At 36.3% G+C, this 22,500-nt stretch overlaps 2 protein-coding genes across 22 annotated transcripts in view; both read right to left on the bottom strand.

The window, feature by feature from the left end:
• The window catches only part of LOC144967445 (TIP41-like protein), a 12,176-nt gene extending 5,671 nt beyond the window's left edge, over positions 1–6,505 (bottom strand). Inside the window, exons 1-5 of the mRNA XM_078904717.1 lie at positions 6,286–6,505; positions 3,406–3,585; positions 2,999–3,101; positions 1,634–1,765; positions 120–215 (exon numbers count right to left, since the gene is read on the bottom strand). Of these exons, the coding sequence (XP_078760843.1) occupies positions 120–215; positions 1,634–1,765; positions 2,999–3,101; positions 3,406–3,585; positions 6,286–6,398 (624 nt within the window). The 5' untranslated portion in view covers positions 6,399–6,505. The remainder of the gene's footprint in view (positions 1–119; positions 216–1,633; positions 1,766–2,998; positions 3,102–3,405; positions 3,586–6,285) is intronic.
• A 13,703-nt stretch (positions 6,506–20,208) lies between these two features.
• Positions 20,209–22,500, bottom strand: part of LOC144967440 (protein phosphatase 1 regulatory subunit 12B-like) — a 91,164-nt gene continuing 88,872 nt past the window's right edge. For 18 of the 21 annotated variants that reach the window (XM_078904691.1, XM_078904694.1, XM_078904689.1 and 15 more), the window contains one exon: positions 20,209–21,759. In XM_078904691.1, the coding sequence (XP_078760817.1) occupies positions 21,661–21,759 (99 nt within the window). In that variant the 3' untranslated portion in view covers positions 20,209–21,660. The remainder of the gene's footprint in view (positions 21,760–22,500) is intronic. The other 3 variants (XM_078904690.1, XM_078904708.1, XM_078904715.1) reach the window with 1 other exon arrangement.

The raw sequence follows: 22,500 nt of genomic DNA, 5'->3' as shown, positions 1-22,500 counted from the left end.
TGAGTGGTTTGTTGACTAGTATGACAGTGGATGCTTGGAGAATCAATGAGCACAAAAAAGAAAAGAGAATAATAAATAGCAGCATATGTAAACATTGTTCTTTAGGAAACTATATTTACCTCATGGTATATTCTTGTGTCATTGACTCGCATCATCACCTGGTCTACCCTGATAAACAATCGCATCAGGACAAAGAAACAGCTTGGCATTACTCTCTGTGTCACAAAACACACACAAAAAAAAGGCTTTTAGATCATGAAATTATAAACAGGACAATAGCAAAGTGAGATAAATACAAAAAGTGAAATTAATAAGCAAAAGGAGAAAAATCTAGAGTTCACTAAAATATACATGAGTCTGAATAATGGAATGAGATTTAACAAATCTTTGTTACAATTTTTTACAAATATTCAACCTAAGGACTAGCATAAAATGTATGACACGTATTCAGCCATACATACACATACTAAAAAGGAAACATTAATGACTGTGTGTGTGTGTGTGTGTGTGTGTGTGTGTGTGTGTGTGTGAGATATATTCAATTTTTTTAGAGGGGTTAGAAAAAAAGCTTGACTGCACCCAAGACTGTTAAAGGTCCCTTGCAAGGCAAATGCTATAGCAGTCAGCTATCAGGGCCCCTTTTGGATAGACAAGAATTAACAGAAAATGTAAAATAAAATGTGAAGGCTAATCGCACAGATCATGGGATCCTCACTCATGACCTGTCGGCAAAACCCCCAGGATTGATGTAGGTGACAGTAAATAACCCTGGTACAAGTCTTGTTCAGTACTGGGCTGGTACTTTGTCACCATATGGACTGTGGACATTATCAAACAGAAACAGTAAAAACAACAATGTAACATAGATGGTGTTAAGGACAAGTAGACTATCCCCAAAAAATTTTCAAAATTAATTTTCACTTTCTTTTACTTAACATACATTTTTTTAAAGCAAAAAAAAAAAACAACAAATCAAAGCCAAGTTCCATTCATTCAGTTATAAATGCTAGTGTTCCATTTTAAAACGTTTAATCTTAGAAAATACAGTGAAATCCTGATAAAGGCAAGACAGCTGGACAAGAATTAATAGGAGATAAAGATAAAGGGAGTAATGGACAAGAATTATTGGTTCATTTTATCCATTATCAATGGAACACACCTAGATAAAGAACAGAAAACTCAACAAGAGGTGTTGACATTAAGCAAAAGTTAACTTTATAAAAATTCCACTGTAAACGATCTTTAAAGTATTTTATTTTTTTTAATGGCATCCAAGTAACGTTAGGAAAACCGATTTATAATACAGGACAGCCCACTTGCCTTTAAAACAGACCATATAAACTTTTAATTACAACATTGAATTTTTGTTTGACTAGTAGAACACCAGGGGCAGTGTGGCTCAGTTGGACAGTCTTTGCTTCGTACCCAAAAATTTACAGAGTTCAATCACCCGCCGCTGCGCTGTGTGGCCTTGAGCAAGTCACCTCGCCCTAGTTCAATTTGCAGCGCTGTGACAGATGCCTCGGTTATTCCAGTCTTCCCTTGGAATAGACCCTAAAGACAAATTTACCTGTGGGGATGAATGAAGGGAATTTTATTTTTTTTTATTTAGTTTAAATAACTATTTACTTACCACCTTGACATTGAGCATGGAGGTGCCATTGTCTGACAACTCATCCTCAAACAAAAGAATGTCGTCATAAAATCCAATCGGCTCTCGCCTTTTCAACTTTTCCACATCAATTCTTTCCTTTGTATTTTCCACCTGGAATTACACACACATGCAGAACAATGTAAATGTTGCTGCTCGAAGCTCGAAGAAATAAATAACAATGTGAAATTGAATGTAAGCTTCAATTTAATATACGAAAACAGATAAAATGGACGTTTCAGGTTTCCCCTTTATCAACAAAACATTCTGTTTTTGTTTATTCATCTTAACAACGCCACTACCACATTATCTCATTCGTCTGTAGTGCTTCTTTCATCCAGTTTTGTTGATAAAGGGGAAACCCAAAACGTCCATTTTATCTGTTTTCGTATATTAAATTGAAGCTCACATTCAATTTCATTGTTATTTTTCACATGCAGGAAAGCATCAAAAATGGAATCTAAACACACCAGGTCAAACACATTTTGAATAAAACTCGTCCTTCAGAACCACAAAGTTCATGGAATTTATCTCGGGACTGTTGTTACAATTGATAGCTCTCCTTTGGATAGGATGCTATTCTGTCATGGGGGTCCCAATAGCTCAGTTGGTAGAGCACTTACATTACACACAAAGGGAACAAGATTGATCCTGAGTCCAGTCAAGATTTTTTCCGAACCCCCTGTCAACTCAGCAGTAAATGGGTAGCTGGATATGTTATATCTGGTGGAAAGTACTTTGCAATAAAATAGCATCCTATCCAAAGGGTAGCAAGCAATTGCTATTGTCCATTTCATGCTATAGAAACCGAAATAAACTCTGGCTCCATGGGCCTTACGGCTATGAAGGACTATTACTACTAGTCTGTCACAAAGTACTTTCCACGGCACCCACCAAACTCGACTACTGGCTTTACCCAATCACTGTAGAGTGGTCAGAAGACAAGGCAAACTGCACAGACCAATATCAGTCCTTTTGCTCCAGCAATAGAGCTATTTGTACATAATACAGAACTGATAAAGGGCTAATAGTTAATCAATGAAAGGGTAACAAGCTCTAACTGAAATGTCATTGGGGGGGGGGGGGGGGGGAAGCAATATAATTATAAAAATAATAATTATTATAATAATAATAATACTTTATTGCATCCCAAAAAAAGGAATCTTTTTTGTACAGATGTATTATAATTTATGTAGATCATACAGGTCATAGAGTAACAGGCATTCATAACAAAACTCTGTGTTAAGGATTATTATATTTATTACACCAACTCTATAAAAGCTGTTGTTATAAAAAAATATATGAATACCCGACTAAGTTTTGAATATTTCAACTGATTGAGCTGACCTCTATGTTGGCATTTCCAGTTCCAATCAAAGTTCCCTTATAGTTTGTTGTGTACGTCCAGTCAAAAGGAGAAACCACATTTTTGATGTGTTCACAGCCAGACCTGAGGACAAGAATCAAATGGTTTGTAAAATGGGTTTTAAAGCTTTCAAAATCGTTCCGGGTCAATCTATTTAAAAAAGGACACAGTTGGATATAAGTAAGGGAAACAACTCGGGGGATACAACTGGATATGAGTAAAGGAAACAACTGGATATAAAAGAAACAAGTGGATATAAGTAAAGGAAACAAATATATATAACTACACAAAACAACTGGATATAAGTAAAGGAAACAACTGGATATAAGTAAAGTAAACAAGGATATAAGTAAAGAAAACAACTGGATATAGGTAGTATTTATCTCACCTTGCATTCTGCCATTCTTCTGATGCAGCTACTTTGACTGGATCGGAATGAGCATCCACAAGCCGTAGGGCATCCAGAGCAGAGAACTGTAGACCAACTCCTGTTTCGTGCTCAATCCTAAGATAGTTTTCAGCAAAAACCATTTCAGGAATCTGTGGCAGTTCTAGCTCTCCCTCAAACCTGAAAATTAATTTTTTTTGGTGTTACAACCTTCAGTCTTCAGCAAAGATTTATCCTTTTCAGTCAAACAACCCCAAGAGTAAATTCATCTCTGTTTCCATTTGAAACTAATAGAAGACATTTTCTTCTATCAGGGAAGGCCATCCTAATGAAATATATATACATACATACACAGTTGACTCCGCTTAATTGCACACCCTCGGGAATTCAGGTTAGTGGGTTGATTAAGCGGAGTGTGCGATTAAGCGGAGAAGCTAAAACTAGCATCTAAGCACCAGCTTTCATGTACCATTCATGTAGGACCTTCCCCTCTGAGGTTTACGGGCTTGGGACCGTCATATTCAAGACATTAGACTGATTAGAAGAGGCATTTCTTTTTTTCTTTTTTTATTATTTAATTTATTTATTTTTCTGGGGGAGGGGGGGGGGGGGGCTGTTTGGAGGACTTTTTTTATTTAAAATTTCATGTTTCATCGAGGACAAAGTGTGACATTATTGTTTGTAAGAATGGTAATCGTGAAGCGTTGATTGTAGTAAATCCCGTCTCGTCTGCATTGCAAATGTCATTAGAGTCGTACAACTGAAGAAGTTGTTTCAAAACTTCATCACTCCATTGGCTGGCAGAAGAAACACCAGCACAGTATTTTTCGTCACGTTCTTTTCAAGCCCGCCATTCTGTTCACCTTTCCATCTCGAGAGCCGGCTTTCTAATGGGGAGAAAGTTTATGCCAGTTCAGTCGCTTATTTAGTGTATCAATGTGGACTAGGGCTGTATAGATCAATCAAAACATGAGACACAAGTCCTCCCTATAATCCTTTCTTATTGTTCACGGCCCAGTAGAGGAAAACAATGCACAGGTAGAGAATTGCAATAAAGTGGTAAGGCAATGTAAACAAACTCACTGCATTGGGTGGACTGCGATCACATTTCACACCTTGTGATGCAGACAGCGAGTTCTGAGTCAATTAGCCCATCGTGTCAGGTAATTCTTTGATGTCAGTTAACAAGCATTGCGAGTCTCACCTAGTCGGGGTCAGAGGGACAGTGGAATTGGGTTCAATGTGAAACGGATTTTCATTGCCTTTTTTAATTGTATTTTTTAGATATTTTTCTCAAATCAAGATGGAATCAAGATGTAGCGATTAAGCGGAGAAGGTGTGCGATTAAGCAGAGCGATTATATAGGAAAAAAATCTGTTTTTCGGGAATGTATAGCGTATAAGCGGAGTGTGCAATTAACCAATGCGCGATTTTAATTAAGCGGAGTGAACTGTATATATATCAAATAATATACAGAAAATAATTTGAAGCAATATGAGAAAATGAAAAAAGGTTTTGGATGGCAGTTGATTGCAGTTGTCATTCCATAGACCAAATAATCAACAAACTTTTATGAATCCTCAAAAATATAAACAAAATAAAAAACGGCAATAGTAGTTTATGAAATATTTAATATTATAATATGAGAAAATATTAAATGTTTTTATTTCAAATTCCATGCCTTCTCCCTCTATGTCAATTTACATATGTGTGGCTTGCCTTGTCACAAAAAAAGCGATGGTAAGCAGGATCTTCCCCGTGTGGTGTCCGGGGTCCCTCAACTGAGAGGGTCAAGAATAGCCCAACGCCAAGCCAGCGTGTCGTAAAAGACGACTAATGGTGTGTGATTCCCCCATCTTTGAGTCACCTGGTCCTCCAGGTTGGGGGTTGGCAAAGGGTTAACACCCCTTTCTGTTAAACTTAAACCGTTACAGAAACGCAGACAGACAAACCAAATCCCTTCAGAGAAGTGGTAAGACCTGGAATGAGATTAAAAAGTTAGCTCAGGATAGAGAAGGATGGAAACTGTTTGTCTGTGGCCTATACCCTGACCCAGGGTGAAAAAGGCAATGATGATGATGAAGCAGGATCTGATCTGTGACAGGATGGATGACAGTGATTGAATAAAATTCTGGTCCTGATATTGCGTCCTTGGATAAGGCATTTTACACACATTACCCCACTCAACTCAGGTGTGAATGAGCACCTGGCTATAGGCAGTGACAGACATTGCAAGAATGTTAGTACAAGGACGCCTAATAAAAAACTGGTTCTGTATGAAATCGAAATATGGTTCCACGTGGACTGCTAGGGAAATAAACATTGTGAAGTGAAGCACATTGAGCATGGTAAATCCGGGAGTAAAGCCAAAGCACTATACAAATGTTCATATTTATATATCTAATTTATTCATCTTAATATTGTATATTTCAATTATAACAGCAATCACACATCTACCCTTTATCTTACCTCATCATTTTATTTGAGACTCTAATTTAACACTAACACGCTTGTCAATTTCATTCATAAAATTTTCTTAATGATTAAAATTTCAATATTGAGTTTGGTTTGATTTTTTTTCGTGCATTCTTTTAATTATAATAGCATAACTTCACATAAAATGCCCTTTCTTTACTTGACATTTTCAGTCTTTTTTTTTTTTTTTTTTTTTTGGTCAAAATTTTTTTTTAATTGGACCTTTTTTGCCAGGTTTTAATAAAGACAATTTGGCTGTCATTTCTCCAACAAGAAACATCTGATTAGCAAATCTGTCGCTCAGCAAGGACCACGTCTTTACGAAAGTACCCAGTAAAAACTAAGCTCTGACAATAGGGACACTTTTGACCATGCCATGACGACTGTGATGAGACGAATACTCACTTTTCTCGTTGAATTCCCTCCGATTCCAAGATGTGAGATTTACACGAAGAGACAATCCATGGTCCAAATTCAAAATGCTTTTGATCTGGAGGTTTCTTTTGTGTTTTCGACATTCTAGTAGGCGATTTCAGTCTCCTTTCACTTTCGCTAGAAAAGACAAGAGACCACAAAGGCTCTGCAGTGGGGTCGTGGTGTTGTAGTTGTTGCTCACGAAAGAACTCTTCAAGATAGGATGTCAACTTCAGCTCTAATTGGGGTTTTTAAATCGTAATAAAACTATCTCGTTCTTTTATAATAATGTATAATGTTATTAGTGATTTGCCTGTTGTTTTGAAATGAACAATGGTGGACACCAAACGTTTTGTTTACACTTTGCTTTGTTTTACTTTATGCATTTACAATGGACTCTCTTCTTCCTTCTCCTCCTCCTCCTTTCCTTCCTCCTCTTCTTCTTCTTCTTCTCCTCCTCCTCTTCTTCTTCTTCTTCTTCATACAAAGGAGCATACTATTTCCTGACCATCAATGTTTTGTTTATTCATTTTAACAACGCCACTACCACATCATCTCATTCATCTGTAGTGTTTCATTCATCCAGTTTGTTGATAAAGGGGAAACCCGAAATGTCCATTCTATCTGTTTTCGTAATTAAATTGAAGCTTACATTCAATTTCACATTGTTATTTATTTCTTCGAGCTTCGAGCAGCACTGTAGTCCCATCCAGCACAAGACAAGGATCCCGCTATGAAAGATACACTCAAATGTTTACAAAGCAAAGAACTGAACGAGTGTGTATGAAAGATGCCAGACCAAGCAAGAAAGTAAACTACAAGAAAAAACCATCCCAAAAAATCAGTCGACCTCGACTGGGGATCGAACTTCAGACTTTCTGATTACCGGTAAACAGAGGGTCTGAGTTTCGATTCCCAGTCGAGGTCGACTGATGTTTTGGGATGTTTTTTTTGTTTTTTTCTCGTATTGTTTCTTTCTTGCTTGGTCTGGCATCTTTCATACACACTTGTTCCTATCTTTATTTTACACCGGTGCCTGCTCCTTAATTTCTTAATTTGATGTTTACAAAGCACATTCATAACTAATGATTAGATTATTTATAATTATAAGGAAAAAATATATCATCTCAAAAAGGTACCTACCATTCATTTGACTGTCTACCACCTAGCTGAGGATCATAGTAGGACCAGGGGGAAAAACCGAGCAATCTCAATCCAGAAGAAAGACAGTAACATAAAAATGGAAAACAGATACGTGGAATAGAAGACACAGCAAGTGACCTTTATGCCTACCATGGGAGGTCAACAATATTTTTAATGGTTTTACTTTTACGGCGCTTGCAACACATTTAGGTCATATCAGTAAAAGTAAAAGTGAAGAAAATTGGATAGAAAAGAAAACATTCTTGATATACAATTAAAAGGATTTGAGTAAAAAGTAAGACAAAGGGGAAATTGTTCAAATAAGGAACAAATGTAGATTCCAAGAGCATTCTGTCAATGTACATACTTAGCTTGAGATCACCTAAAAGTCTCACCCAGACACCAGCACAAGATTCCACTAAGAGGAATACACTCAAATGTTTACAAAAGATATGTTAAAAATGAAAAGATAACGATTTACGAGGAAAAAGTCACCTTCCAGAACTATAACCATACACTCGACTGTTTCCCCCCTAGTCAAGGACTCCGGCCAGGGTCAAGACAAACCAAGTAATCTCATTCCAAGACAAAGCACAGCAAGTACCTCCATGCCCACTATGGGAGGCCGAGAACCCCACCCAGATACAGGGGGATAGAAGACACAGCAAGTACCTCCCTGTCCACTATGGGAGGTCAGGAACCCCACCCAGATATACAGGGGAATAGAAGACACAGCAAGTACCCCCTTGCCCACTATGGGAGGTCGGGAACCCACCCAGGAAGGTAAGAAGACCCCGACCAGCTGTGATAGATTGTTAACGAAAAGAGTAAATGGGACAGGAAAAAAGGCAGACAGCTAAAAAGCATGTGTCCTAGTCCTAGTTTATCGTTGTCTGGAAAACATTGCCCCTCCGCTCCCTACCTCACAGAACTCCTAAAGAAATATTTGACAACCCGACCTTTGCGTACCTCCAATGACACCACCCGTTGGGCTATCCCACGTATTCGTACAATGGCGGGAACAGGGTCCTTTTCTCATTTTGGTCCGTCTGTATGGAACACCATTCCACAGAGCATCCGGGAACCTAAATCAACTAAATCATTGTTCGTTTTCAAGAAATCCTTGAAAACATTTCTTTTTTTTTTTTGATGTCATGTACTTTAAATATTGTTTTGTGTTGATGTAATTTAAAGCACCAAGAGCGTCATTGTTGAGGATACCGTGCACTCTATAAGAGTCTATTACTACTGTTGAATGTGAGGATAAGAGAAATACAGAAGATTCGATCAATCACCACCAAAAATATCGAAACAAAACAAACCAAAAACAAATATAAAACAGTCAAGGCAGAATGTTACTTGGTTGTAACTTGCATGATTCAATTTATTGGTATTTACTTATTTATATGTATATGTAACAATAGCATTACAAGCTAAGGTGAATCTTATTTATTAATAATAATAATAATAATAATAATAATATAATAATAATAATAATAATAATAATAATAATAATAATAATAATAATAATAATAATAATAATAATAATGACCAACAACAACAATCATTATCAAAAACCACAATGATAAGGAGTATCACACTCGACTACTACCAACATGACCATAAGTTTATGCTTTACGATGAATAGACAATAAATTGTTCTCTAGACAGGCCCGGATATAGACACCAACATCATCTCGCTGCCGTGTCGTGTCGCCATGAGGGAAGTTTTATCTTTATTTTGTGTATCGAAATCTTCCTGGCGAAAAGTACACATAATACGTGTACAATCGAAAACAAAAATGGCGGCATGAGAAGGTCGGACGGTCGAAGGTCGAAATAGATTGATTGCCTGAGTGAAAGAAAAAAATTGTTTTCACAACAAAATCTCAATTGATTTATCATCGCTATGTCAACCCACGGGAGAAGGGGGAAGTGGAAGAGACAGCAGACGTGAATGATGAATCAAATCCGTGTCTCGTCATATTTTACATTTAATTTTTAAAATTAAAACTCTGTCAATAACAATCACCTTTTATTAATAACAATCATGAAATATCCTTTCAAACAACTCCATTCAAATTGCCAATTGGGCATCAATCGCATTCAGGCACATGGGTACAACAACAATAAAATAATGTATCACTATGCAGCCTTACTACTGTAGTTTGGTAATAATATTAAAACTATAACAATAAGTACAGCCGGATCGAATACAGAACCACACAGCTAGGAGAAATTGGGTCGAGGATCAAAGATTCCAATCAATTTACAACAGAAGCAGCAGAAGGAGTAGCAGCAACATCGGATGGAGGTAACAGACCACGTGCGCTTTGCTTTCATCTACTTTCGTTTTATACACCAATCAAAATTGTGGACAAATTTATAAATCAGTGCTCTGATTGGTTTACAAACCAAAAGTAGGTCGACTTTTATCTACTTTCGTTTTATACACCAATCAAATTGTGTAAAATTTCTAAATTAGCGATCTGATTGGTTAATCGCCTAAATTATTCTGTACAAGATGATGTCATGACTATCTTCATTCTTTGAATAAGCAATAAATGCAATAAATACTTCACTCAAAACAAGAAAACAAAACAAACAAAAAAAAGGCAGAAGAGGACTCCACCTGGAAGGAGTGAGCCAGATTTGTCTTCCAGTTCTCACGCTGAGGCAGGCAACATCTCACTTGTACAGTTCAGCAGTAGAAATAGTTTTCAAGAATTGACATGTAATAGCAACAAGGACAACAGCAGCAGGATGAGGTATGATGATTTACAATATACACTATTATATCATATAACTACGTCAATACGTCATGTAAAATAATTAACAATAAGAGCACATCTTGTGACTGATGCAAAAACACAGCATACATCTAAAAATAGAATAAAAATTTGCGCGTGCACACAACACACTAATGTATAATAATTCGGACACACACAGACTAACACACGACACACCCATTAACGGTGAAGAGTCACAAAAACAAACCTCCCCAATACATTTCGGTACGTTCCAATATTGAGATTGAAGTGAGGTGTAAACCTCTTTCTCGCGATGAGTTGAAGCCGAGGGATATGAATAAGAAAGGACAATATAAAAAAACGGTAGTGTGATTTCAATGGACTATTCAGTCTCCGATAGAGATCAAAACACAGAAGAAACAAGAGAGAGAAACATCATCATCATCATCATCATTGTCTTTTTCACCCTGGGTCAAGGTATAAGCCACAAACAGTTTCCATCCTTCTCTATCTTGAGCTAAACTTTTTATCTCGTTCAATGTCTTATCACTTCCCTGTATATCAGAAACATAGGAAAAGGTAAATACGAAAACTTTTGTTGAAACATCTTCTGTTAAAATGATGACATACATATTGAGATTTTACTGACCCAGTCATTTGTCGCTCTAGGAAAACAAGATATCACACAGATATACAAGAAACATCTTCAGTTAAAATGATGACATACATATTGAGTTTTTGCTAACCTGGTTCCAGTCATTAGTCGCTCTAGGAAAACAAGTTATCACACAGATCGACATCAGCCACTTCATCAAAACTCTAAATTCATCCAAGCCTATCGTCGTCTTGTCATCTCTATGACTAAATTAAGGATAAAATCCTTAAAGTTCACTCACAAAATATTTCTAACAGATTTTTATCACTGAAATCACACAGGAATTGAGGCATATTCTAATATTAGTTTCAACCAAGATTCAAAACCATGACCTATGACTTCTCATCACCCCGACATGGTCAAATTCTGATTTAAAGAGATAACATAATTGGACATCAATATCAAAACAAATAAAACAAGCCAGCAACGAAAAGACGGCACAAGATACTTAAATTAAATCTCTGTCAAAACGCATCATCTATCTACAAGCCCATCGTCACACCAATGCCCTGATCACGTGACCAGACAACAAATTATCATATTTACAAAAGGTGGAGAAGTATTGACTATTTTTGATTGATTCTATATTCTATCTAATCCGTACATGTTACTTGGTTACAAAAAATGACAATACCGGGATGGGGAAGGGGAGTTAGCACCATTTGTATTATTTTAGTGATAGAATTCATAGATATCTGTTTTATACAATATGTACACAACCATGGCCCATGGACCAAATGTATCATCATCATCATCATCATCCTATCATTACCATTCAATGGAAACACCAGACTAGACCAGGCCAAATCCAAAGCAACAAAATGACAGCTGCCTGGCTGGCTTTCCTTTTTTTAAAATGTAAATGTTGCTGCTCGAATCTCTTAGAAATAAATAACAATGTGAAATTGAATGTAAGCTTCAATTTAATTACGAAAACAGATAGAATGAACGTTTCGGGATTCCCTTTTATCAACAAAACAGGATGACTGAAACACTGAGAATGACATTCATCCTGTTTTGTTGATAAAGGGGAAACTCGAAACGTTCATTCTATCTGTTTTCGTAATTAAATTGAAGCTTACATTCCAATTCCACATTGTTATTTATTTCTTTAAAAAAAAAAAAAGACGTCTGGGGTGAAATGAGCAAACCACAGATCCAACATGTCACCTGTGGAGGCTTGGGGAAGATGACGTCACTCAGCACCCAAAACCACTAATGCTCATCTCACCTTGGTTCCTTTTCTCAGAAACACCAAATGCAAATGCACAACCGTGCACGTGCACACACACACACACACACACACACACACACACACACACACACACAAATGTACAGTGAATTCCTACTACAAAAACAAAAACACTGATTAGATTTAAAATAACAACAATACGATGTTACAAAATATCAATGTCCAAAAATCAATATTTACTGTAGTACTGTAGTCCACTCGACCAAACACCACACAACACACCTTGACGGTAGTTGAGAATGCCTCCATAGAAATAGTATTATCACACGACCTTGGGTCAACATTGCAGATCTACGCAGGTTAACTCACTCAACCCCAACACCGACTATATCGGCGGTAGTTTACCTGGGTTACTTTTACCAAATGCCTATTTATTACATTTTTCTGAGACAAATTATAGGCGTAGTATCAAAGCTAATGTTTTTAGTTTTTACATGTTAATGATAGTTGAATAAAACTATCTATGTACATGCTCATTTATAATACATTTTTTTCAAATTTTGAAAAGTAGCAAAAATCTCTAGGATTGAGTGAGTTAAAAACTCAATCTGTACCTCAATTCCATTCTTTTCTCTTTTATAAATTTGAATTCTACAGGGACATCAAAACCAATCTTATTATGAGAGAGGACTATTTGTTATTTTTTATTTGAAAGAGTGAAGGCAAAGGGGGGATGGGGTGGGGGTTTGTTTGGGTCATACCAGCAAACCACGGATCCAACATGTCACCCGTGGAGGATTGAGACTAGTTAACCCTCTCCTTTCCAGCCATTTTCAGGATTATCCCAAAAATTATTATTTATCACTCAAACACAATAGCAGTAAAGTTCTTGCGATACATACTTTCATTGGCAAAACATGCTCTACAATACACTCATTTTCTTTAAATTTTATGATGTACAAAAGAAATTAGAATAAAAAAATGTTGGTTGTATCGTAACGAATGTGACGATTTTCCAATAGTTGCTAAGGAGAGGGTTAATACATGAGTGATTTGCCATCCAGGCATCAGTGCTGTCATCTGCTCAACAGCAATTTTTACAATTTTTTTTTAAATGGCACAGACTCCAATGCAAGCTCTATTCCAGCCATAACATGCATACCCCAGTTCAACCTCTATTGCTGGTACAACCTTTTTGATTTAAGATGTTTATGATTTTAACCAAAATCAGAAGAACAAAATAATACCCAAGATTTAATATTGGACATAATGATGATAATTTGAACAATCTATATTTAATCCATATACACTTATACATCCATATAAAATAACTCAACAAAACGGCCTGGCCAAAGGTTCGAAGAAGGCGTTTCTACCACAGGATCACAGACCAATGACATCTTGTGCTTATTTGACCACGGTCCTACTAAACAACCTACAATGTAGAATATAGAAGAAGTTATGACAAACTGTCTCAGTTCGGTAGGAGAAATACAAACTCTGGGTCCAACATGTCACCCAAAGAGACCTGGACTCCTCCATGACCTTCCTGTGACCTTCAACACAATCCAGAGGTCATGGAGAACACGGCGGTGAATGTACATCTCCTAAACTGTTAAGACAAACATAAACACAAAGGAAATGGAGCTGACAAGAAAGTCATAAATAACAACAAATGTAAATGTCGCTGCTTGGAGCTTGATTAAATAAATAACAATGTGAAATTGAATGTAAGCTTCAATTTAATAAACGAAAACAGATAAAAGTGACGTTTCAGGTTTCCCCTTTATCAACAAAACAGGATGGATGAAACACTACAGACGAAAAAGATGATGTGATAGTGGCGTTGTTAAGATTATAATATAATGATATTAACAACGCCACTTCCACATTATCTCATTCGTCTGTCGTGTTTCATCCATCCTGTTTTGTTGATAAAAGGGAAACCCGAAACGTCCAATTTATCTGTTTTCGTATATTAAATTGAAGTTTACATTCAATTTCACATTGTTATTTATAAATAATAACAATACTATTAATTAGGGGGGACAATGGGAATCCAACACTTCCCCCCTACCCCATCGGGGATAGATAAGTCCTGCCAAAAGTAAGGATGAGCAAGAGATGAACTCCATGGCCTACAAAAGTAGACAGAGGGTTCGCATAAAGATCTTCAACAAAGAAACAATTTTTAAAACGCAAATATTTTGATTTCTTAGAGATCAGCTCCATCCCTTAGACAATTTTTTTGTTTGTTTGTTGCTTTAGGTCTCTTCCAACACAATTGAGGTTATATGAGAGACCGCTGAAACAAAAAAAAAACAAGCAATCTAACAAAAATAGTACAAATGTAAATCAAAATCATAACCTAAAGATGTCATAAGCTAAATTATAAATAACCAAGAACAAACAGACAGAAGATTTACAGAAAAAAAAATATCCCCTGTCAAAAATACAATCACAAACCAAAGAAGCAGGATAGGCTAGTAAAGAGAAGAAGAAACGACATCACTATCGGATCGTACACCCATGCGAACATCATAGGTATATGATTCAAGGGTGATGCTCCCATCCAACCACCCGCCTTAGACAATGACACAATCATACACGAATATTATAATTATATACAAACTCGCATACATATGACACACACACACAAGCACACAAATACACATATCACTCATCCACAATGGGTCATGGCCATATAAAAATATAGTAATGCTATGTGATTATATTATCATATTTCAATGGACACCATGCAGGGCCAGTGACGGTGTATGGTGTCCATCATTACACAAGAGAATGGCTGGTTAGGGGAATCTCAATCATGGTTTGTTCATCTTGGAAACTACACAATGTGTTTTACACACTACCTTATAAAACAAAACACATTATGTCCTTTTGTGCAGTGGTGTGTGCTATGCAAGGGCAAAGGATAAGGGAGGGGAGGGGAGGGGGGGGGGGGGGAGGAGAGAGGGAGAGAGAGAGAGAGAGAGAGAGAGAGAGAGAGAGAGAGAGAGAGAGAGAGAGAGAGAGAGAGAGAGAGAGAGAGAGAGAGAGAGAGAGAGGGGGGGGGGGAATGGATCAATACCATGATGAATAAATTATTTGGCACAGACATAATGGTTACCTCTATGTACAACTAACATATACCAGACCACAGACAGCGTAGAGAGACGATACACACAGTAGAATGGAGAACGAGTACAGAATGAAAGAATACAGGAAGTGGGAGTTGTGGGCTTATTCTCATACAAAACAATTTACAACTTAAGACTTCTTTTAAAAATTGTACTTCTCAAAAAAAAAAAAAAATAAATAACAAAGAAGAATATTAAGCTTTATATACCTCAGCAGGTAAAAAAAAAAGTCTAAATTCCTGAATGTTAATGCTCTTGGAAAGTAAGCTGTCCTGGATTTTTCTACAAGAGAAGACCTACCAATTATATCTGTCGTCTATCTGGAATTTAGTAATGTATTTATGTCCTTATTGTTTTTTGTTGTTGGCTGAAGAAGGGTTTTGAGCCCAAAACGTTCCGTGTTTGGTATTTTGTTCTTTTTTGAAAGCTATTTTATTCATTTTAGTTTTATTACTTTTTAAAATGAGCAGTATTTGCAAGTGTAGACATTAGGATGGATCCCTAGTGGAAGAGTGCTGATTTCAAAGCTGTTCTCTTTTCCAAATTTTACTGCCAGTCTTAACATTGAGCAGACAATTACAAGACACAATAAATAAAGTGATTAACCCGGTTTCTGTAATGTTGAGTTGAAAGTAGGTTTAAATGGAAATAACAATTGCTTAGTACCCTTTGGATGAGATGACAGACTATTGCAAAGACTTTCTGTCAAATCTAATAGATTCAGCTACCCAATCACTACTAGGTGGACAGTGTATTATTTTTTCCCAGATACCTGATCACGGACTCGAACCTTGGCAATGTAGCTTGTGTTGTGAGTTCAAAGCCATATCACTAAACCAAACCAACACATTACATTTGATACACGATGGCTGGTGCTGCACCACTGGAATGTGCCGAACGAAAGCTGTATTTTGCCTGGTTAGTGACTGACTGCACCTTGTCGTAGTAAAATGATTCAAGCAATGATTTGAGATCACACAACGCATCCCAACATTGCTCAGACAGATATTCCATCCCATCCCAGCGTGCCTGATATGCTGTACAACAAGATTATGTTTTGTTTTTGTTTTTAAGGGTTTTACGGCGCTTGCAACACATTTAGGTTATATCAGCGCCAGTAAAAAGGAAGAAAAAGGGATAGTCGAAAGTTCTAGAATTACAATTAAAGCACAACAAGATTACTCTTCACATTTTACAACTAGTCCTGCTGTTTGGTAGGACTCTGCAACGCTAAATAGTATTGAGTTATAGTGATAAAACTCATTCTTTACAAGTACTATCATATTAGATTTCATGCACCCACATTCATCTCCTATAAACAAATCTTACATCATTGACATTCAATCCAAAAATTAAACCCCCCCAAAAAATTGTTAATCCTTATTTTTATCGCCAATTTCAGTATGACTATAACTATAACCACTATCTCCATAATGATTATTGGTATTATTATTATCATTATCACAATCATTGTCAAAACCACCAACAAAGTACAAATTATCTTCAACACCATTTCAACTAATCCTGATCTCCATTACTATTATCATCATCATCATCTTAATCATTATTTTTGTCATCACAAGCAATAGTATTTGAGAGAATTGGTTACAGGAAGGTGATTAATAAGTAAATGTTGTGTATTTACACACTATCACACTTTTCACAGTATGTTACACGCTAACACACTCGAATACATGGTGTAAGGGTAGACAATAACAATAGCACATTTAATCCCCATAACCCCTTCTTCAAAAAATAGCTGTGGTCTCCAGAACACTGTCATACCTAATCAATTAATTTCAATCCAAAAGATCACATACTACATCTAAATCATTTGTTATAACTTCATGTTTTTTCTACCATTTATTTAGTGTAATGGTATAGTAGCACATGTGACCAGTAATCAGAAGGTCTGCTTCTGCTGTGTCTGGCACTGTTTCATACAAACTAAGAAATAAAGGAGCAGGCACCAGTGTAAGATAAAAAAAATTGAACAAGTGTGCAAGAAAGGTGCCAGACAAAGCAAGAAAGAAAAATAGAAGGGAAAAAAAACTATCCCCCACAAGTTTTCTTTAGTAATCTAAAAAAAATAAAAAAAAAAAAAAAGATTTTAATTGCCTGAAAAAATAAAAGTGATAGGATTGAGGTAGGTACTTTTGGAATTTGTTGATAACAAAACTTTCTGCCTCTAGAGGATCTTGACCAAGACACACTATCATGCTGATGTACTTGATTCAGTTTGGACAGCTAAATTGATTAACTCTCTCTCTCTCGAGTTCACCCTGATTGAAAATCAAACAAATTAATTTGCTGGGATTTTCCATGCATATGAACTCAAGAGGGTTAAACATTTTAATTCTACGTACTGACATGGTAATATTTGTAGTGGACATGGTCTGAATTTACACTGCATCAGTTGTTATGCAAGAAGTTTGCCTGGAGTTATAAAAAACCACAACAAAATTCCATTGCTCACCATTATTTCATTTTGCCTACTATACAAATATGCAGGGAGACCACCAACATCAATAGTGACTACCCTGAACCAGGATCTCTTGACATATCAGAAATTTCTAGATTCAGATGAGGCCGAATTAATCCCTGAAGATTTAAGAAAAATTGCAGTAACCTCCGTACTAAAGTCATCACAAGATCTTGACAGCCTCAAAACTCTGGCCCAGGACCATGACCAATGGAAACAATTAACAACTTGGATGGAGAGAGCAGCTATACTCATCGAGGTTTTAAAAAATCTGTGACTGAATCACACAATTCTCAGCATGTGTCATTTAGACTGCGAGGCTTACTTACTACTACTTACTCTGACTATTCCAAGACTGTGTCTTAGCACTATGCTGGGTTACGGGGGTTTTAAATGCGTTAATGTGTACGTCTATATAAATATATAATATACAACTGGGGATAATTTACATAAACAAGGCCATGTGTTCAAGGGATGCAAAAAGGGGAAGAGTAAAGAGAAACCCGTAAAAGTATTTTAATAGAAGAGATTCTCAGGTTTAAATATCATGTTTGTTTTTTTTATCAAATCATCTCAGTGAAATGAAGTTTTAAATCCTATAGCCACAATTCCTGCAAGAAGCAAATGGAAATCGAATTCATTTTCAAGAAAGAAGAAAAGAAAAAATATAAATATTTGAAAAAAAAGGATCAACTCTTGTTTTAGGGAGGAGAAAAGCAAAGAAAATGGGTCTTGAAAGATCAGTTGACTACTTTATCTGATCATGTAATCACATTGTCATCATTGCATGAAATGGCAGACCAACACAAACAAGCAAAAATGGTTTCTGGAATCTTATTATATTCTTTTGGATACATTTACAGAATTTAAACCATTTTAAAAAAAAAAAAGGAGAATTATTGTGTACGTGATCCTCCTTTGTCCACTCAAGTTTCTTATTTTTTCAACTGTCTATGAGATCAGTAGCCACATTGGCACGAAAATGCTGAATTCCAACATTATGTGCCTCACTTCACACAAGACACGGTTAGCAATTTGTTACGCTTAAAGTGCCAAACGTGTTTATTAAAGAATGTTTCTCGTTTGTTTGTTTTTATAGAAGAGCCTATTCAATTTAAATTTGTTGTGATTTTATTGAGCATTTCCAATTTCCATTAAGCTGTAGTGGTCGTGACAATTTATGTGGCTCTCCGCGATATTAACCTGCAGCTCCAACAAAGACATCAAAATTGTTGAAGATTCCCGGAGCCCCCCCCCCCCCCCCCCCCCCCCCTCCCCTATTTGAGCTGCAAATAGGCTTTGTTTCTGTTCCTTTACATGGATATAATTGTTTGGAGGGTTCCTACGATAAAAGCATCTTTTCCCCCCCACCAAATATCACAATTTCCATGCATCAAAGTAAGTCTGTTTTGTTGTTTTTAAGGGTTTTACGGCGCTTGCAACACATTTAGGTTATATCAGCGCCAGCAAAAAGGAAGAAAATGCGATAGTAAAAAGTTCTAGAATTACAATTAAAGCACCCAAGAAAAAGTAAGACAAAGGGGAATTGAGAACAAATAGGGCTCAGATGTAGATTCCAAGAGCATACCACCAATGTACTTAGTTTGAAATCACCTACAAGTCTCATCCAGACACAAGCACAAAATCCAACAAAGAGGAACACACTCAAATGCTTACATTATATATTCAAAATAAAAATAATAATACATAACAGAGAGATGATTTACAATGAAAAAAATATCATCTCCCAAAACAATAACTATGCATTTGACTGTTTCCCTCCCAGCTAGGATTCCGGCCAGTGCCAGGACAAAACCAAGTAATCTCATTCCGAGACAAAGACAGAAAGCATGTTGGATAACAGATAAAGGGGGATAGAAGACACAGTTTGTACCTCCCTGCCCGCTATGGGAGGTCAGGATCCCCACCCAGAAAGTAAGTCTGTGAAAAAACAATTGTCTATGCAGTTGACCACTCAAATCATCCACTACTGACACTGATATTATAAATACCTAACAACTAGCAGCATTGACAACAAAACACCCTGATATACAGTAGTCCGATACATACACATTTCAAATAGAAAAACATCTACGCACACACACACACACACAGACAGACAGACATGTCATATATTGCTGGCTAGGGAAGTTCATTGGCATAGCAAATCTTCAAATAATAAAAATCTAAAAAAATATTCAAACTTGACAAGACTACATTCTTCAAATGCTATTGATTAGAATTCAAAACATCCATTCATTAGTAAGGTGTTGTGTGTGTGTGTGTGTGTGTGTGTGTGTGTGTGTGTGTGTGTGTGTGTGTGTGTGTGTGTGTGTATGTTAGATTTACATATTTAAATTAATTACTTTTATATATATATAGAATTGTGTATATATATATATATATATATATATATATATATTATAATATATATATATATATATATATATAGGCTAGGCCGCCCGTTTGGGGAGCATTGTAATAATAATAATAATAATAATAATAATAATAATAATAATAATAATAATAATCATATCATCAACATAATTCATCACACAACATTATCTGATATATTTCCGGTTTATTATCTACAAAAATTGCATTATTCATATCCCCTGTCTGTGTTAGTCGATCATGTGTTATAACTATATACATCACAGTATCTAGTGTGCTACATAAGGTAACATACTCTACACAATGTCACCAAACACAGTGTGTAGACTACTACACACAACTGGGAAAATGGGGGAGAAAGGGGGGGGGGGGGGATAAGACATAAGGTATTATGGTATTACAATATCATAATTGTATTTAAATGTGATAAAGAAGATACACAATGATTAATTAAGAATGAGAAGGTACATAACAGGAAAAGTTAATTTCATTGCACTTGTTTTATGATGATATTTACTAAAAGTAGTAGTATTATTATTATTATTAGTAGTAGTAGTAGTAGTAGTAGTAGTAGTAGTAGTAGTAGTAGTAGTAGTAGTAGTAGTAGTAGTAGTAGTAGTAGTAGTAGTAGTAGTAGTAGTAGTAGTAGTTAAAAGTAGTAGTAGTAAAAAGTAGTAGTGGTGGTGGTAATAGAAGTAGTAGTCGTTATAATGAAATAATTCTCAGTATCTCTGAGGAAACTAGAGGTCATATCAGTTCTAGCCATCAGTATATTATTATTAACCATAACAGAAATGTTTCTCAAAACGCCAGCAACAACAATACAAGTGGGTGATGATGACATGGGAGGTATCACAGCAGGCTGTCCATGACAATAAAACCAACACACGAATACAACACGTCTTCCTTCAGTGTGTGTTCACCAACATTGGCCTGCCCATGACACGTCAATAACACCAACACACAAATACAACAGTCTTCCTTCAGTGTGTATTTACCATCATTGACAAGTACACATCTCTATCTCTTATCATGCAATTCTGGAAACTACATCATAACAAGTAGTTTTTGGGGGGGCAACAAGGATCGTGAAGCGAGAGGCTTTTCTATAATGTTAACTTTCAATAACAATTGCTTGTTACTTTTTGGATAGGACACTATCCTAATCATAAAATGCTTTCTGCCAGATTTTGCAAACCAAACTACCCAATCAAAGGGGTCAGAAAAAAAACATTGACTACAATTTGGACCAATGTGGGTTCCATTGCTTTATGAGGCAAGTGCTCCATCCACTGAGCTATCAGAAAACCAAAGTCAAATATTAGAAAAGACCAATACAGGTAGATTTATCAAGACTAGGATAATGCATGTCTCTTCATCAGCTTATAAAAGAAAATAACACGTAACCTTTCTGTGTGAAAATTGGCCTTAACTTTCTTGATATGATCATGGTAATAAATTCTGTGCTGCGTTGTAGATGTCAAACGCACACACTGAGTGGAGTGACTAAAGGATAACACAGTGACAATAACAGAAGCAAAACAAAGATATTGGAATACAACATGTACTAATATCGAGTCAAGATTCTCAAGTTGGCAGCAGCAGGGATGTCATTTGGACAGCTTGCTGATGACGCGGATCAGAGCCCCGTTTTCTTCTTTTAATCTATTGTTGTCCACTCTCAATGTCTCAACGTCCTGTTGGTGTTTCTGGGGGGAAAAGAAAAGTTTATATGATGTTATTGTTTATTTCGCAAGAACAATACAAGGTGTCTAAGATCATTTCTAAATATTCATTAAAGCAACTGTTACTGTTATTAGACAATGGTAGGGGCTGCCTGAAGCCTGGGATCGTGAAAATACTTACCAAAGAGTGAAAATGGAGAGACTTCGATTGGGAACAATACAGACAATGGGTGTTTCGGGTACAAACCCTTCGTAAGCACAAAAATAAACAAATCAATGTGGAAAACAAATAAAATAAAATTCAAAACTGTATATGTACAAAAGCCAAAGACCATTGGTGGGGTTATCGTCTACTCCCCTTTAAAGGGACTCCTCAAGTGAGGTTTGTTTTGTTTGTTTGTTGCTTTAGGTCTCTTCCAACACAATTGAGGTTATATGAGAGACCGCTGAAACAAAAAAACAAGCAATCTAACAAAAATAGTACAAATGTAAATCAAAATCATAACCTAAATATATCATAAGCTAAATTATAAATAACCAAGAACAAACAGGCAGAAGCTTTACAGAAAAAAAAACACAAAATATCCCCTGTCAAAAATACAATCACAAACCAAAGAAGCAGGATAGGCTAGTAAAGAGAAGAAGAAACGACATCACTATCGGATCGTACACCCATGCGAACATCATAGGTATATGATTCAAGGGTGATGCTCCCATCCAACCACCCGCCAAGTGAGGTTTGTTTTTGTTTATAAGGGTTTAGGG

This window comes from Berghia stephanieae, chromosome 3 (assembly GCF_034508935.2).
Source record: "Berghia stephanieae isolate SIO BIC M18660-M18661 chromosome 3, UCSD_Bste_1.3, whole genome shotgun sequence".
In the NCBI taxonomy this organism is placed as follows: Eukaryota; Metazoa; Mollusca; class Gastropoda; order Nudibranchia; family Aeolidiidae; genus Berghia; species Berghia stephanieae.
The sequence above is the reverse complement of the archived record's forward strand: the minus strand, read 5'-3'. Positions and strand labels throughout refer to the sequence as shown.